General features: G+C 40.8%; 1 protein-coding gene across 15 annotated transcripts in view; it reads left to right on the forward strand.

Annotated features, from left to right (window-relative positions):
* Positions 1 to 17082, forward strand: part of PXK (PX domain containing serine/threonine kinase like) — a 59927-nt gene that overhangs the window by 37145 nt on the left and 5700 nt on the right. For 4 of the 15 annotated variants that reach the window (XM_075130183.1, XM_048859356.2, XM_048859350.2 and 1 more), the window contains 9 exons: positions 617 to 734; positions 1207 to 1285; positions 4984 to 5032; positions 6061 to 6138; positions 7350 to 7436; positions 8139 to 8208; positions 9580 to 9642; positions 9968 to 10070; positions 16410 to 16439. In XM_075130183.1, coding sequence (XP_074986284.1) covers positions 617 to 734; positions 1207 to 1285; positions 4984 to 5032; positions 6061 to 6138; positions 7350 to 7436; positions 8139 to 8208; positions 9580 to 9642; positions 9968 to 10070; positions 16410 to 16439 — 677 coding nt within the window. Of the gene's footprint in view, positions 1 to 616; positions 735 to 1206; positions 1286 to 4983; positions 5033 to 6060; positions 6139 to 7349; positions 7437 to 8138; positions 8209 to 9579; positions 9643 to 9967; positions 10071 to 16409; positions 16445 to 17082 lie in introns of all 15 variants that reach the window. The other 11 variants (XM_048859351.2, XM_048859358.2, XM_048859352.2 and 8 more) reach the window with 8 other exon arrangements.

The following is a 17082-nucleotide window of genomic DNA, read 5'->3' on the forward strand; positions in this document are numbered from 1 at the left end:
TTATCTACTTGTGGCTGGTTAGAAATCTGTGGTGGTGTGGGTATGTGTACTATTCCTGTTAATACATTCACATGTAGTATATTAAACCTCGGTGTTTACTGTTTGAATAATATTAGAAAAATGTGCTAGCTCAAGATTTCCTTTCAGTATTATGATTTTCAAAAACCCTATATTTATTTTGTAGGAATAAGGGTTGTGTGAACAAAAAATAGTTAGGTCAATTATTAAGCTGTATTGTCACCTGCAACTGAAAATGCCAAATTGATCACTTGTGAAGGGGTTACTTTATTAGAGGAGCCATTTGGGCTGGGTGCAGTTTGTGTACATAGTAAGACTGCTCTTCCCCTCCAAATTTAGCATCTAAATAGAAAAGACAGGCAAAGCATGAGAGGATTGGGATTATGTTTATCAATGGGGAACTGAGGCACAGAGAGACAGGGACTTGCCCCAGGTCACACAGTTTGGTGGCAGAACTGGGAATTGAACCTTTATCTCCTGAGTCCCAGTCTTGTGTCCTAATCACAAGCCCATCCTTCTCTAATAGATCATTATAAATCTTGAAACTGAAATGTGCAAAATTGCTTGATTCGAGCAAGTTGGGCTTTTGTCTTCCTAGACTTTAGAAGGTGTTGATGTACATTGCTTTGGTCACTTACTGTATGAAATGACGTACGGGAGACCTCCAGATTCAATCCCAGTGGACGGCTTCCCTCCTGCTCCATCGGCATCAGTCGGTCAGTATACTATTGGGGAGGTATTAGCCTCTGTTTAAAGTAACTTCAGTTGTCTGCCTTTCTTTTAATCAAACTAAAAGGACATATTGGAATACACTAGAAACCTACTTAAAACTTCTTGTGGCTTTAGAAGGAGATTTCTGAGGTTGGATAATTATTTGCTAAACTGACTACAATAGAAAATATACCATACCTGTACGTTTCTATATTGTGAGATTCGTTTTTCCCTGAAGAAATATATACGGCACAGATACACTGAGTTGCTTTGTCATTCTTTCTTTACTACACGGTTTCTGATCATCTAGTAAAAGTAATATTTACTGCTCTTGAACTGTCTTAGTTGAAAGGTTAGTTAGGGAGCGTTACACAACAGTGCCTAATCTTTTGTCCCAAAACAAGGAAAGCAGTGTTAACAAACGTGTTCCTGCAGTATAAAAATCTGCCCATTCTTTCTTTTCCTTCCTTTTTAAAGTGGCAGTGTTGGAATCCATACTCTCCTGTGAAGCCATAAAGAATGGTATGCCAACTGTCTCCAAGATCTTACAGATGTCGTAAGTTCTCGTTGCCTTGTTTTTTGTAGACTTTGTAGTATTGTTAGCTTTTCTCATATTAATATAATTATCTCTGTGCTCTCATCATTCATAATAAAGGGTTTTTTGGGGGAAGGAATAATCTCTCCTCAATGAGAGCATTAATGGTCTAACTTTATTTGATGTACGTCACTTGTGAAATATGATTGATGTTCCTTAAACTATTCTGACCCTTGCTACGTTGTAGCATACAATACATTCACCCACTCGGGTGTTTGCGTTTTAATGAAGGACTACTGATTAAAGTTGAAAACACCTGTAAAACACTGCTTATTTTATTTAAAAAAGAAAAAATTGGCATTTCAAAAAAACCCACTGGAAATGGTTACTTGTACCTAAGGGCTTGTCTATGTGGAGCAGTAATGTGGAGTACTGGGGTGAGATTTCTAAAGCGCACTAATGTGCTGCGTGTTAATTGGTCCATGTAGATTCTGCTGATGTACACTAAATGTTCCCTAGTGCACTTTAACATAGTGCTGTTTAAAATAGTTCTACATTAAAGCATACAAGGGAACATTACAGGAGATAATTCATTACAGTATATATTACTGTAATGAGTAAATATATAACATTTCCATTCTATACATACTTATTTTAGGGTATACAGAGAGAGCCCTGAAAACCTCTGATTTTGGACCTCTACGTAAAACTCAAATTGCTAAAAACAAATCCTGAAAAATGGAAGTAATTAACACTGAAAAACATAAGCCCGATGTATAGAGCATGTTGCTGTGATTATTTAAATGGGCCCAGCCATCAGTTATGAACACATGCAAAAGTACATGGAGGGATGATAAGAAAACATCTAAGATGCAGAACTTTGTGGGTTGCTGTTCCTTCTAGAAGTGATCCTTAATAGATTTGACTGGTAGTTAGCCTGCGATGTGATTAACAAAGTAGATTTTATTGCTTTGTTCCACATTCGTGTTCAAAATAGGGAGTGGGCAGAAGTGTAATGTTCTGTCCTTTAGAATTGTCGACTAGTCCCACAGTGCGTAGCTTGCCACACATTTTGGGGTGTGCTGTGGAGTTCCATATTCTCTGGTGGGAAAGGGTCACTGCAGTCTTGTCTTTTGTCATCTGTCTTTTTTTATTTGAGGGGGAGAGAGGAAATGAACAGAAATCTGACAACAGGGAAATGGTATCGGTGTAAGAATTTATAAAGGTCATGAGTTAGAGAAGATAAATCCATGTCCAGTCTGACCTGATGTGTACATGCAGTACGATTTGGAATGTGTAGGTTCTGGGTTCATGTATATGCCAATACAATAAAAATAAACCTTTCTCTTCTTAAATAAAATACTGTTCTGTAGCAAGAGTCTGTTTAATTTTGGCAAGGGCACATAATTAAAAAGCAGGGGAGGGGAAAAAGAAATGCACAAGTGGGTTTTAAAGGGGCTCTGACAACTTTATCACACCTTTCTCTGAATTTTCTGCCTACTATTGTTCCTGAGTGTTTGAATCTGGGATAAAAAGAAAAGGAGTACTTGTGGCACCTTAGAGACTAACAAATTTATTTGAATTCAAATTTATTTCATCATCATGCATCCGATCACAAAAACTTACACTCAAATAAATTTGTTAGTCTCTAAGGTGCCACAAGTACTCCTTTTCTTTTTGGGAATACAGACTAACATGGCTGCTACTCTGGATCTGGGATGTTGGATAAGTTCATCACTTGCGTAAACATGTGGTAATCTGCAATAGTGTCAAAATTCTAAACTATCGGTCATGGGGGATTTAACTCTGACATTACACTGGACAACCTTTCTAGTGTGTTCTCAAAGAAATAGAAAGTAGCTGGAAATGTTATATTTCTAGTTTCAGACTAACATTGCCCTCTAGTGTACTTCCCCTGTGCTCTGAGAAGAGAGGGTTAATCATTTGCATTGTTGCTGCTGTCTAGTGGGATTGAGTGAAACATTTTTCCCTTGTTCAGTTACTTTAACTGGAGTGTTAAAATCCAGGTGGTTGTTCTGAATTTTATGGGTTAGTTATGGCTCGCCACTGATCGCATCCGACCAAAAGATTTATAGGTTCTTGTCCAATTCAGACTACAGGGTCCAAGAACTCCGAGCTCTCTATCAGGAGAGGACTCTTGGGGTGCTTGGCAAAAAACTTATACTGAGGACAATACCAAATTGATAAATACTTTATTGAGATTAACAAAAGAATAATAAGTGCTATGAAACTTATGACTGCAAAACGGTAAAAGGATTCCAAAACTCCTGGTGGTAACATTCCTATTATAAGTACCTTAACCTAACATACTCACACCCTTCCTTGAGGACCCGGTAATAGGGGGTGAAGGACTAGCCTTACTCCTGGCATGCCCGATAACACGATGGTCCCAATAGTTCGGAATGCTGAGTTGTTATACTATACTACACAAGCTGAGCTGATAGCGTGATGGAAGATAGAATGATAGGTAGCTAAAAGGATAGCCTACGGAATATAGGAGAACAAAGAAAAGAAGAAGCTCCCTAAGATATCCTTACATGGTATTTTATAGGATCTTGATGCTATATAATTCAGGCCCAACCTACTATACCCAAATCTTGTTTCTGTACCCTAAGAAATGTATGGGTCCCCTTATCCTATATCTTAGCAGATTATGACACTTACTCTCTACGTATTAAGGATTGTCTCACTCCAAAAACTGCCCACCTAGGCTCTCTTGGCGACTTCCAGGTTTTTGGTTACCAACCGGTTGCAGACGGTGGAAAAATCTATTCGGGGTTGTGTGTAGTTCCTCCCCTTAGGTTCCCCAAAGTTCAGGGACCATTTCTATCTGTGCCAAAGGTTGCCATCTTTTATGCTGACTTACTCTTAACTGATCATACTTTTAGCTATTGGCTTCTTGCATTTCAGCAAAACTTATTCTATGTATAATTATTAGGAAACACCTATCATATACCTCAACACATCCTAATTTCATAGGAATTAATACTGATAAAATATAAGAATGATATATGAAATGGATTAATTCAGAAAGAGAAACATATTTGTTACAGCTGGCTGGATTAGTAGGATATAATTAGCAAAATAATCTTATGGGCTACAAGGTAAATGGAAATGTGAAGCTTTACTCCGATATTTTCCATGCTCTTTAGTGTTTTGAATAATAACATATAATGACTGTGCAAAGAGAGCTTCTTGTCAGAAAGAGGAGTGATCTTTTAGATGCAATGTACAAACCCCCCACCAAATACCTGACCCCTGTAGTCGTTATGGCATTTTAAGCAAAGGGAGAGTTGGCTTTGGGAGATTCTATTCTGCCTAACTAAAATTACCGTGTTTCAACTATCAAAGTGTTTCTCTTGGTCTCCTCCTAAAGCTGTTAGCTAGTCTTGCTATGTTCCATATCGGAGGTGGCTACGTGTCAGGGAGGATTGCTATTTGTATGTTATGACCCTTCTGGATGACAAGCACCATATAAATGCCAGTGCAAAGACCTGAAGAAGAGCTCTGTGTGAGCACGGAAGCTTGTCTCTCTCACTTGCAGAAGTTGGTCCAATAAAAGATATTACCTCACCCACTTTGTCTTAGTGCAACGAATAAGCAGCAGTGGAGGGAGTGGTGGTAATGCTGCATTCTCTTCTTGATCCTATCTGTCTCTTGGAAATAACACACCAGCTTGAACTTTTCTTTCCTTTCAGATTATTCAGTGATATTCTCCTAACGAATTCCGAGAAACCACAGTTTAAGGTAAAAGTGAACGACGCTGGCGTATCCTGAATTGCTGCTGACTGCGTGGTTATGTGGCTGGCTTTGGGCCTTGGTGCTATCCATCCGAAATGTGGGGTTGGGTGTGTGACAGGTGGGGAAGAAGACACTTGGCTGTGTTCAAGGCTGCCAAGACACCAGTGCTGCTGTTTCTTTCAGCAGCACTTCACAAGGGAGCTTGTTCGTTGGATACCTTCATTGACATGTCCCTGGGAGCACTTGTGTTTTTTTTTTTACTCATTAGATTTTCTTAAGGACGACGGCAGTTGCTGTTCCTTACTAGGAACACTGACACAAACGTAAAGCAAACGCAGGGTTTAGGGATGGTGGGGGAGGCTACTCAGCACTGAATTCTGCAGATGCTTCAAACTGTCCCTCAGAAAAGAAGTTACTTGTACATAGTGGACAAGAGAAGTAAACTGCAAGATTTTCTTTGGTTCTTGGTTATAAGATGAACAAATGTGAACTTCATAAAGTTCTATAGGAGATTCAGGACAAACAATCTCTTCAAAGCACGAGTAACATAATATAGCTCTTGTGCCATGTCTTTTTACCAACTACTTGCCACGTGTGTTTCAACAGCAATGGCGAGAACAGACTCCTGCAGCATTGCATAGGAGAGCAATCTTCTTGGCACTGATTTGGAACCTTCCCATAAGAAATCAACAGAACCACTCTAAACCATCAGTTAGTCCACAGTCCGATCTGAAGCACCTTATATCTGAACAGCTGCTAGATTTTAACATTGGCTTTAACTCCTCCATCATACATCATATTCTTTGCCTGTTGTTGAGGCTTGCAGCCAGGTTTGTAGGGAGCAGTGCTTGCAGAAATCCCATGTGGTCTAGGTGGATACACAGTTATCTTCATTAAACAATCAGTGTTAAAACCTGGGGCCTTATCATAGATCAAAAAATACCTCAGATTAAAAGTGGATGTTTGGCAGTGAAGCTGTGTGTTAATTCTGCTTGGCACATCCCATACCATGATTCTTCCCTTTCCTTTACCAGATTCCCACTAAGTTAAAAGAAGCATTGAAAACTGCCAAGGAGTGCATAGAAAAGAGACTAACTGAAGAACAGAAATTGGTAATATTTGCATTTCTTTATGGTTTTCCCACAGACATTCTTTTCCCTTTATCTTTTAAACCAAAGATTATGACAAATGGTGAAATGTTAAAGATCTTCATCAGTAGGTTTAATAAATCTTACTGAGGCGAAATGTGCCTGTGAGACTATTGCAGTAGATGTAAGAAACCATTTTAGAACAGATTCTTTTTAAACTGAATTATATTTGGGTGTCTTAAAGATATGCTGTACAATGTAAGATAGAACATGAGAGTATTTAAAATATAAAACAAAAACTTGTTTGTTTTTCTAGTTAACTTTATCATATTTAAAAACTATATAAGCCAAAATGGCTAATTGACAGCATGAAGCCAAACTTCCTGGTTTCTGACACTTTGGCATGATAGAGACACACATGATAGATTTTTGTGCACTGTATTGGCTTTTGCACGTGCAGATAAATACATGGAAAAACTGGATGACAATTTGGAAATCTGGCGATTATATTTTCTTATTAGCTTACGTTTAAAAATTAAAGTGCAATTGGTGCCCTTAATCGACTGTATTCTTTTGGATCCTTGAATATTAATTTAGTAGTCTTCAAAGGGCTGTTGAAATGTATGATTAGTTTGAGTCAGAAAGTCCAGATCTAAAGTTTCTGAAGTTTGGGGTGTCTGAATCAGGATTCCGCCCCAGTGTGTTATAGGGAAGGAAACCAGATGTAAAACTTCGGATTGGAGCCAAGCTTCCCAAATTTTGGGAATGTTTTTGTCTTAGGTTTTGTTACAGGCCCATTTCTAGCTGAGGAGGAGATCAGTATGAGATGTATGATCTCTGAATGCTTTTTAGAGGAAGACTGTCCAGTCCATGTGGTGGACAATAATATTGTTGGAACACAGTTGTTTTTGCAGCACATTTGATGCCCCCTCCGCTCCCTAGTAAAGGAGCCATGGCCTGATTGTGCAGCTGTTGTATGCATGGATCTGCCATTGTCTTTAGTGGAATTTCCACAGTGAGTGGCTCCCAAAATGTTCCCTAAACGTTTATAAATCTAACTTTATTTTAACTCTGGTCTTTGGGCCCCAAACGAGTAGCAAAGATCTAAATATTTTTTAAAAATTCAAAGCCACTTGAGTATTTTCTCCAGTGTTTCCCCTTCTCTGAGGTTGCCAGATAAGTTTTGTACATTTCATGTGGGCTGTTTTGGTCTCTGTCTCTCTCATATTCTAAAGATTCACCAGCATAGAAGACTGACAAGAGCTCAGTCTCACCATGGCTCTGAGGAAGAGAAAAAGAAAAGAAAAATCTTGGCACGAAAGGTAAATGGGATTGTTTAACACGAGTTTCTGGCATGTAGAGAAGTATGTACATTCCTAGTGTAGTATGTACTGAGGAAATGAGAGCATAATAGGGGTATGCTCTCACCCCCATGACCTGCAGGAACACTTCTGAGAGAGAGAGAGAACATCTGTTTTGATTGTTTTCACGTATGCAGACAGGCAATGCGCTGTGCAGCAATGTTTAAATGCTGACCGCTAGTTGGTTTGCAGTAACTTTAAATGAGCTAAATAAGAAAAAACGATGAGTGGCTATATGAATGCCTAAAGTGCATAGAACGGCCTGCTGGCTTCGCACATTCTGCTGGGGGATGGGAAAGCTATCTCCTGCATCTGCAGCGCATTTCCTGCATCTCTAGCTCTCTTTTTTTTTTTTTTGAGGACCAGTTCCTGGCCCTTGTTTTGGTTGGCAGTAGGGCCATATTGCTGCCCAAAGTGGGCAGCTGGGGATATTCCCCAGCAATGGGTGATTCCCTAGCTGCTGCAGAGTTGGCCAATAGGACTGCGACAGCAGGAGTACGCTCTGGGGAAGAGTGGATAAAGCACTGGTGATCCCTGCATGCTATAATAACCCCTTGGGGGCTGATGCAAATCCTCATGTGTCAAAGGCATCTTGGTAAGGGCCGCAGTGAAATAATGGGAAATGCTGTTTATTCCTGTCTTCTCTCTCCTTGATTCTTAAAGAAGTCAAAGCTCTCTGCCTTCGAAAGCGGGGAAGAACGCTCGGCAAAATACAGCAATTCAAACAATTCAGGTAACTAACAGGGTCCTTTCAACAGGTTTACAGCGCGCTCTCTCTTTTGGATTTAAAAAAAAAATAAAATTACATGCTCGTTAGAAAACCTAAAATCACTTTGAATTTTCTACTGTATACTAACAGACTATTACAAGCTGATCCTAGTATTGGTTTCAGAGTAGCAGCTGTGTTAGTCTGTATCTGCAAAAAAACCAGGAGTACTTGTGGCACCTTAGAGACTAACAAATTTATTAGAGCATCAGCTTTCATGGGCTACAGCCCACTTCACTGGACACATTGAATGGAACATATAGTAAGAAGATATGTATATACATACGGAGAAGGTGGAATTTGCCATACAAACTGTAAGAGGCTAATTAATTAAGATGCACTATAATCAGCAAGAGGAAAAAAAACTTTTGTAGTGATAATCAAGATGGCCCATTTAGACAGTTGACAAGAAGTTAAATGCTGAACCGCTAGTTGATTTGCAGTAACTTTAAATGAGATAAATAAGAAAAACCGATGAGTGGCTATATGAATGCCTAAAGTACATAGAACAGTTATTGGTTATTTCATCATGGTCAAACTGTGGGTTTAAAAACTTTGTCACTGGTAGTTATAGTTTTATTAATAGGTGAAAACCTCTCAGTGCTCTGAGCGTTGGATGGAAGGTGTGGGGTTGCTTACAATAGCATTGATCAGTCAATCCACTGGATACTTCGTCCTTCACATGGAAACACTCTTGACATTTATATTTCTTGATAAGAAGTTACTAAAATGAATCAATGAGCTACAGAGAAAAAAGTTTCTGTGTCCAGTCCTGAAGAGGGCTCTGTGTGGTAAACTGTCACCTGCTGAACTGTCCAGTAGTGCAGCCAGTTTCTGTTAACTAAAATGACTTGCAAGGGGAACTTTACATCTTAAAGGGTGTAACTATTCCAGAAAGCAATTCATTGTGAAATACAGTCAGCTACCAAAGTAACTGGTGAAGCTATAGCAACTGACTAAAAAACTCTCTCCTAGAAGAAGAGATGGGGTCAGAGTCTGCAGGCAGTGCGTGGCATGCACCTAAAGGAGAGCAAAATTTAGTCTCTGAAATCCAACAGCATTTAGTCTAAACAGCCTGCCTGCTATTGAAAAGAAGTGTTCCCCATTGGGGAATTCTGAGTGTGTGTTGAGATGTTTGTCAAGCCTGGTCTGTTCATCCATGCTGTGCAGCTCGTCAGTTGAGACAGGTTCTGATTCTGTACCCATTCAAGTCTGTGGGAATTAAGCCATTGACTTCAGTGGAAGTAGTCAGTAAAATCAGACTGTTTCCGAAGGCCCATGTTACTGTGTTGAATCCTGAAATCACAGCTATAGTTACTGGGTTTTTATTTTGTTTAGCAGGCTCTGGGGCCAGTTCCCCTCTGACATCTCCATCGTCCCCTACTCCATCCTCTACAGCAGGTAAGCAAAAGAGCCATTGCAGTGTTGGTCTGTCTTCTGTTGAGTTTTTCTAGGGCGGGAGATGATCTATTGTATCCTTAGGGGTGATAGAGTTTTAGGGACAAGGACTGGCCATAAAAATGTACAGATGACATTTATTTACCTTCTAGTGACAAAAGTTCAGACAGTTGGAGTCTTCTGAGCATCCTAGATAGCCTTGTAACATACAAAGCCTTCTTGTTTAACAAATTTCTCTAATACTCCTGTAGATAATCTGTCCACACAATACAAATGCTTGTGTCTAAATCTGCACTACCCTAATCCTACCTTGATTGGTACTTTCCAGACATCCTCTGGACCTTGCATTATTTCACAAACGTGCTTTGCTTTCTGGTGATCCAGTCTGCGGGCTCTGGAGTGCTCTGTTTTGTGATTCAGCCGCATGTAATGTAAGTGTAAGGCTCACTGAGGAGCAGCATTATTAGAGGGTGCTAATATGATCCGTTTTCAGAAGGAAACATCGATACCGACTACCTGTGCAGTAGTGACTAGCTCACCTGATTTCTGGTCCAAGGAACCTGCTGCATTGAACGGCGTTAGCTCCTACATCTAGGCTACATTAATTGGTTAGGGAAGTGTGTGTGGTTGGTTGGTTGGTTCGTTCTAACTGACCTTCTAAAAGACACTGTAGTCCACAAACTTCAGTGAAGAGGTTTTTTCCCTGTCAAGTTCAGAATATGTTGAGAATTATTAACTATGTCCTCTCTAAGAAGGACTCGGTCTTCCAGGTCCACTGGATTTAGGATACTGGGATGCCACTGTATGCTCTGTATTGAAGTAAATGTTGTTATCCTCCAGGTGTGCCAACTTTTATTTTATGTTTTGGTTGGGGTTTTTCCCTCCAAGATTTGAAAAAATGCATTTTTTTTTAAAAAAAAGAGGAATTAGATGAAAATGCAAGGAACAGTTCTATCTTTCCCAAATGGATAGATGTTTAGAAAATAGTTATCTTTGTTTTGTGAAATTAAGTTAGGTTTTTGTTTACTTAGATTCATGTCTTGACATTGATGTGGATTTAAACTGAAATATGCTTTGTCAGTTTCAGCATGTGTGTTTGGCTTCTGTGTCATCTCCAGTGTGAACACCTTATCATATGTCACTCATCCTTCTGACATTGTGCTCTTGGCTGCTTGATCTAGTCCATAACATATTTGATTCTATGCAAATTGTCCCTGCATTTGTGCTAATCAAAAAGTGCTGTGGCATGCAAATTGTGTTGATACATCTGATTTGTTTCAGGCATTCTTAGTACTGCCACCATTTAAGAATGTATTTTTTGTAAACTGAATACATACAGGATGGTATAAAAAGACCATCTAATTTTGCATTAATTGGAGTGGTTAAATATAATTTTAGCACTTCAAATATTAGCTATAAAGAAAGTTAGGGGGGCTTGGGTCTCTGATTTTCACCAGGAATATGCCTTTTCCACTTCTGTGTGCAACCAAACCATTAAATGACCTAATGGGGGGGAAAAACCTGACACAACTGAAGAACATTGTTAAGAAAGAAGATACATATTAGAGGCCTTATTCCTTCACCCGCTGACTTTCCTGGTCCTTCTCGCATGAACAGAGAGCAACAATACCCAAAGTCCGAAGGTGCAAACAATTCGATGTTTATTGGGGTGAACTTCCAGCAAGCATGATTCCAGTTTCCTTCCTCAGTGTCCCCTTCCCAGGTCTGACACCACAGAGCCTTGCCTGTGTCCCTGTTCCCGTTCCCATTCCCCCCCTTTAGCAAAACATGATTCCAATCCCCCCCCCACCCTCCCTCTACTTCCTGATTTGACTGCAGGCTATACAGTAAAACTTGAGTTCTGCTTAGCTATCCCTTAACCAATCATTTTACTGAGATGTAACTAACCAATCCTAACATATTGTAACATGATTATCTAACCAATTATATCCCACCACCTTAATTGGTTTACACTATGGGCGGGCAAACTTTTTGGCCTGAGGGCCGCATCGGGTTTCTGAAATTGTATGGAGGGCCGGTTAGGGGAGTCTGTGCCTCCCCAAACAGCCAGGCATGGCCTGGCCCCCTTCCCCCAGACCCCCGTCCCCTAACTGCCCCCCCACCCCGGGACCCCTGCTTCCATTCAACCCCTCTTTTCTCTGCCCTCTGACTGCCCCAACCCCTATCCATGCCCCTGAACTCCCCTGCCCTCTATCCAACACCCCCTTCCCCCCCTCCCCCCGTTCCCTTACCGCGCAGCTTGGAGCACTGGTGGCTGGCAGCGTGGCTGCACCAGGACAGGCCGCCGCGCAGCACAGAGCACCGGGTTCAGGCCGGGCTCTGCAGCCCCGCTGCCCAGAGCATTGTGCCGTGCGGTGGTGTGGCTGAGGGGGAGGGAGGCCAGCCTCCTGGGCCAGGAGCTCAGGGGCCGGGTAGGACAGTCCCGTGTGCCGTAGTTTGCCCACATCTGGTTTACAACCAACAAAATTAATTATACAGCAAACAGAAACAATTAGAGAACCAGACAGATTAACAATAGAAAAGTGGGGGCCATAAAGATAAAACATACAGAAATGAGGGTTTTCACAACCACAACTATTGAGAAGTGATTTCTTACCAGACAGGATGCTATCAAACTAAGTTTCCTTTTACATCTTCTAGGCTCTTCCCTTTCTCTGGAGGTGATGGGAATACAATCCTGTCCTGATAATGATGCCTAACAGCCCCATAGCACCTTCTTTCAATGTGACTAGGTTGGAATGTGAGTCTGTGACCGGTCGCTTCCCAGCTTATGGCTGCCTCTGCTGCTTAGCCAAAGGCCTTAGACTGTCACAGTGAGAGAAGGCCTATAAACAGGCAGACTGATTTTGATCCTTGTTTTGTACCTCTATAACTAGCTAAGTGATAAGAATACACCTAAATTCTTAGAGTATAGGCCTTTACAGACAGGCCTGAATATCTGTGTCCTAACAATACAGGCTACAGAAGCAGCGTTCTGTATTCCCCATTCCCTGATTCTCGACTAAGGACAAAAGTTTCATGGGGGCACTAATTGGTGAGGTGACTGGCAGAGGTGTCAAGCTTTTCTCCTCTAGACTTCTGGTCTGGATTCTGTTCGAGTCAGTGCAGTTGTGTGATAATGTGGCATGCTGTGATGATGGGATATGCCGAGAGGAAGGGAATGGGGATGAGAGGGGAAGTGTGTCAAACGTGAACCCCTGTCCCCAACAGGCCCCTTGCCAGCCAAGCAAAAGTACCATCTGTGCACATGTGGAGCTGGGAAGGGAGAGCAGAGGGAGCTGGATCCCAAGGTGTCCGACCTGAGTGTGGGCCTGATCCAAAGCCATTAAAATCAATGGGAGTCTTTCCACTGACTTCAGTGTGTTTTGGATCAGGCCTTGAGAGGGAACGAGAGGAGTACAGGAAACCAACGCTCCGCAAAACCTTTCAGAATACTGTCCTCCTTTCAAAGCTTTCCTGGGACTCCGGCAGTTCTTTAAGGGACCCTTACGCAAGGCATTTATTAGAGCCCTGCTTGTTATGCAAGGTCTAGTGAATTAAGAGCTGTGCTATGTGTGCAATTTGTTTCTTTTTAGCATCTACATTTTATATTTCGTATCCCAGAAGTACAATCCCACACACACACATGGAGGAGACCGTTAATTGTATTTATTGTAAATAAGGAGCATTTTGTTGCACATCTTTGCGAAAGCTGCCTAAAATGTTCCAGAAACAAACCCACACTGCAGCTGACGGTCCCATCGCCTTGCCATGGCTATAGCTGTGGTTGAACTTGGATTCCCTCATGGGCAAAATACAGAGATCCGTCCTCGAGAGTATTTTCAGCAGACTAAACTGCTCATTTAGAGAGTTTACTGGTGAATGAGGACATTGTATAATGGTGCCTATAGTCTTAGTTGCTTTCAGAGTTGGGTCACACAGCACATAAGTTAGTCTCCTTCCATTTAACGGTGTTGCCTTCAAGAGCTGCGAGACCTGCAGAACCTTTAAAATGTCACGAAGCCCAATTTCTTTGCCTCTTCACTGATTAACTTTGTGGAGGAAAACAATGATCTGGGTGAGCACTAGGATTAAGAGTCTAAATAGCTAACTCTCTTTAGACATCTCCACATGCTGTGGCTGAAGTGCTGAACTGAACCTTTTGGGGGTAGAAGTTGGTAAGTGACGTTCAACGCTGTGCTTGGGGAGTTAGCCACGTCACCGCACTACATTAGAGGAAGTAAGGGTAGATTGCCTTCTGTGGTGTCTTCCCATTAGCAATTAGAACGTGTAGCACTTAGCAGCTAGTGGAATAGAAACCTACTTGTTTTTAAAATGGCCTAATCTAAGTGGCGTGAAGGACCTTGCAGTGGTGCCTAATGTGCAGCCTCTTAACTAGAGGGATTTGAATAACTTTCAATGTATTGCTTACTGAGGGGCCTGATTCTGCAAAGAGCCATATGCCTTCATCTCCCTTCACTTCATTCAGGGTTAAGGCAAATCAGTGCCCAAATATGGAAGTTCAGGCTGGTTTCTGTTTCCTAGTTTTAATATTGCCAGTGCTAAAGCTGCTAGCAAACAATAATGAGTAATGCAAACAAATATCCATGAATATTCCTCTGAATTTCTCAGTGATTTCACTTTGGCTATGTTCATGACCCTTTAGTGTTTGCTTTCCAACACTTCTAGTGCAGAAAGTGAATTTCAAAGACTCATATGTGAGTTTTCACAGAGAAATTTGGACCCACAAATGTGTTTCAGTAGTGCTTGTGTGCATATCCACTCATGGAGCAGAAACCATACTATGTGACTTTAATAAATTACAACAAAGCAAGAAAACTCAAATGTCACATTTGCAATCTGTTCATAGAGCAAAAAGTTCCAAAAGATGAATCAATTAAATCTGAATAACATGTACAGAAATCATGGCTGGTTAACAGACATGCTGCTAAGAGAAGGAGGCTAAACTTGTTGCAAATTATTCTCTCAGCTTTACTACCAAATCTTTTTGAGATATCTTACTTAGGTGGTGGCAAATGCTGATTCTAATACAGGTTCCTGTGGCTCTGAGCTTTTGGCTAGAGTGATTGTCACTTCCCCTTGCATGTTCAGTTTTTTTTCCGACTGCATTAATTCTGCTCTCACTTAAAAATCCATTCATTTTTTGTGGTCAGAAGTTGTACGTAAAGTAGATGGGATGGAGGATGCTGTAAAAGGGAAAGTATAACTCACTCTTCATTGCGTGCCTCCTGACCCCAGGAAGCATTAATAAATGAGCAAGCTTCTCTAGGCAGGAAGGTAGGGGCTGAAAGAGGACATCTCTGGTCAATTCCATTTCCCTTACTAATGTGAGTGACCCCAATTGCCTTATGGGTGTTCCTTGTTCCTTAGGAACAAAGAATGTCGGCCACACATACAGGATGGGGGACTCCGAAAAGGATTTGGGGTCCTTGTGCATAATCAGCTGAACATGAGCTCCCAATGTGACACTGTGGCTAAAAGAGCTAATGTGATCCTGGGATGCATAAACAGGAATCTCAAGCAGGAATAGAAATGTTATTTTATATCTGTATTTGGCAGTGGTGCGACTGCTGCTGGAATACTGTGTCCAGCTCTGATGGCCACCATTCAAGAAGGATGTTGAGAAATTGGAGAGGGCTCAGAGAAGAGCCGTGAGACTGATTAAAAGATTAGAAAACTTGCCTTATAGTGTGAGACTCAAGGAGCTCAATCTATTTAGTTTAACAAAGAGAAGGTTAAGGGGTGACGTGATCAGTCTATATACCTACATGGGGAACAAATATATTTTATAATGGGCTATTCAATCTAGCAGAGAAAAGTATAACACAATCCAATGGCTGGAAGTTGAAGATGAGACAAATTCAGACTTGAATTAGGGTGTAAACTTTTAACAATTAGCCTTTGGAACAATTTCCCAACTGTCCTGGTGGATTCTCCATCACTGACCATTTTTAAATCAGGATGGGATGTTTTTCCAAAAACTCTGCTGTAGGGATTGTTCTCTGGCCTGTGTTAAGCAGCACATCAGAGTTGATCATCATAATGGTCCCTTCTGGCCTTAGAATCTATCAATCTTGTAAGTGGAGTTGACTCCAGGAGCAGGATTTGGACTTGACTATGGGTGTTTTTTCTTTGGCTTTAAATCCTTCAAGGAGAAAGATGCCCTGCTGACGGTCATGGTGTGCTGATGTTCTGCCTTTTACATCACCATGAGCCAACTTCACTGCCTTAATTATTCTTCCTTTTTTGAGTGTACAGATCAGATACATAATCTAAATGTTTCAGGGTAGAAAGAAATTATTGGAATGTTACATACAAAATGAATGGATTTTATTTCCTATGGCTGCTTCTCATACAGCTTTATTATTGAATCACTCTAAGTAAGATGTACTTTAGTGTAACTAAAAGTGCTTTTGAGACCCCCCCCGAGTTTGACATTTGGCATTTTTCGATGGGTGGATGTGTGTCTGAGATTATAAACATCATGTTTCATCAGTCGATAAAGATTTTAGTACAGAAAAGTGTAGTTCATTACATTACGTGCACAATTATTTGGCTTTTTTAATATAAAGGGCATTTTAAAACAGTTCAAAATCAATACGTTCTAATTCATAGAGAAATGTATGAGCATAACCATTGGGTAACCTAACTAACTGCACAGCTAACAGTGTGACTGAATGACACTAGAACCAGAATAATGACTTGTATCCTCTCTCTCTGTCTCTCTCTCTTTCTGCTGTCTTCAATAGAGCTTACATCATTTTGAACATGAATTATCGGTAACGTAAGCTAATGCTGATTTCTCTCTTTAAAGATGTTCTGTTTCTGTATGGGAAAGCTGAACACAGACCTTCTCATGGCATAAAAAAGGAACAAAGAAGAAGTAGATCATAAGCTACTTCATTAATTATTTTAATTAAATATAGCATCTTTAAAAACTATCACTACAATGATTTTGTTTGCATCCCATTCTCTTAGCAACCTTTAAACATGTAATTTTCACAATTGCTGTTGCTTTAAATGCATTACTGAGGTTTTTTTTGTTTCAAGTCAGGCTTCAGCTTTACAGTATCTGATAAACTTTCAATTTCTTGTAACAAACTCTTAACAAAAATGGCACCATAAAAACCCTTGATAGGTGTTGGGAGTGTTCATTCATAAAATCCTAGGGATAAACAAATGATTCATTGGCCCTGAGCAGCGTCCTCCAACATATCTGTAGGGAAGGCCTCCTGCTCACCAAGCTCTTGCATCAAGTCACTTTCTCCCTGTAAATATTGTAAAGTATTTTCCTGCTGGACAGTAGCTGCAACTGCACCAAAGTATATTTAGGTGCGTGAGGATCTGTCTACACTGCAGTTAAACACCCATGGCTGGCCCATGTCAACTGACTCATGCTTGTGGGGCTGTAACACTTGCCAT

The sequence above is a fragment of the Caretta caretta genome, chromosome 7 (genome assembly GCF_965140235.1).
Source record: "Caretta caretta isolate rCarCar2 chromosome 7, rCarCar1.hap1, whole genome shotgun sequence".
NCBI lineage: Eukaryota > Metazoa > Chordata > Testudines > Cheloniidae > Caretta > Caretta caretta.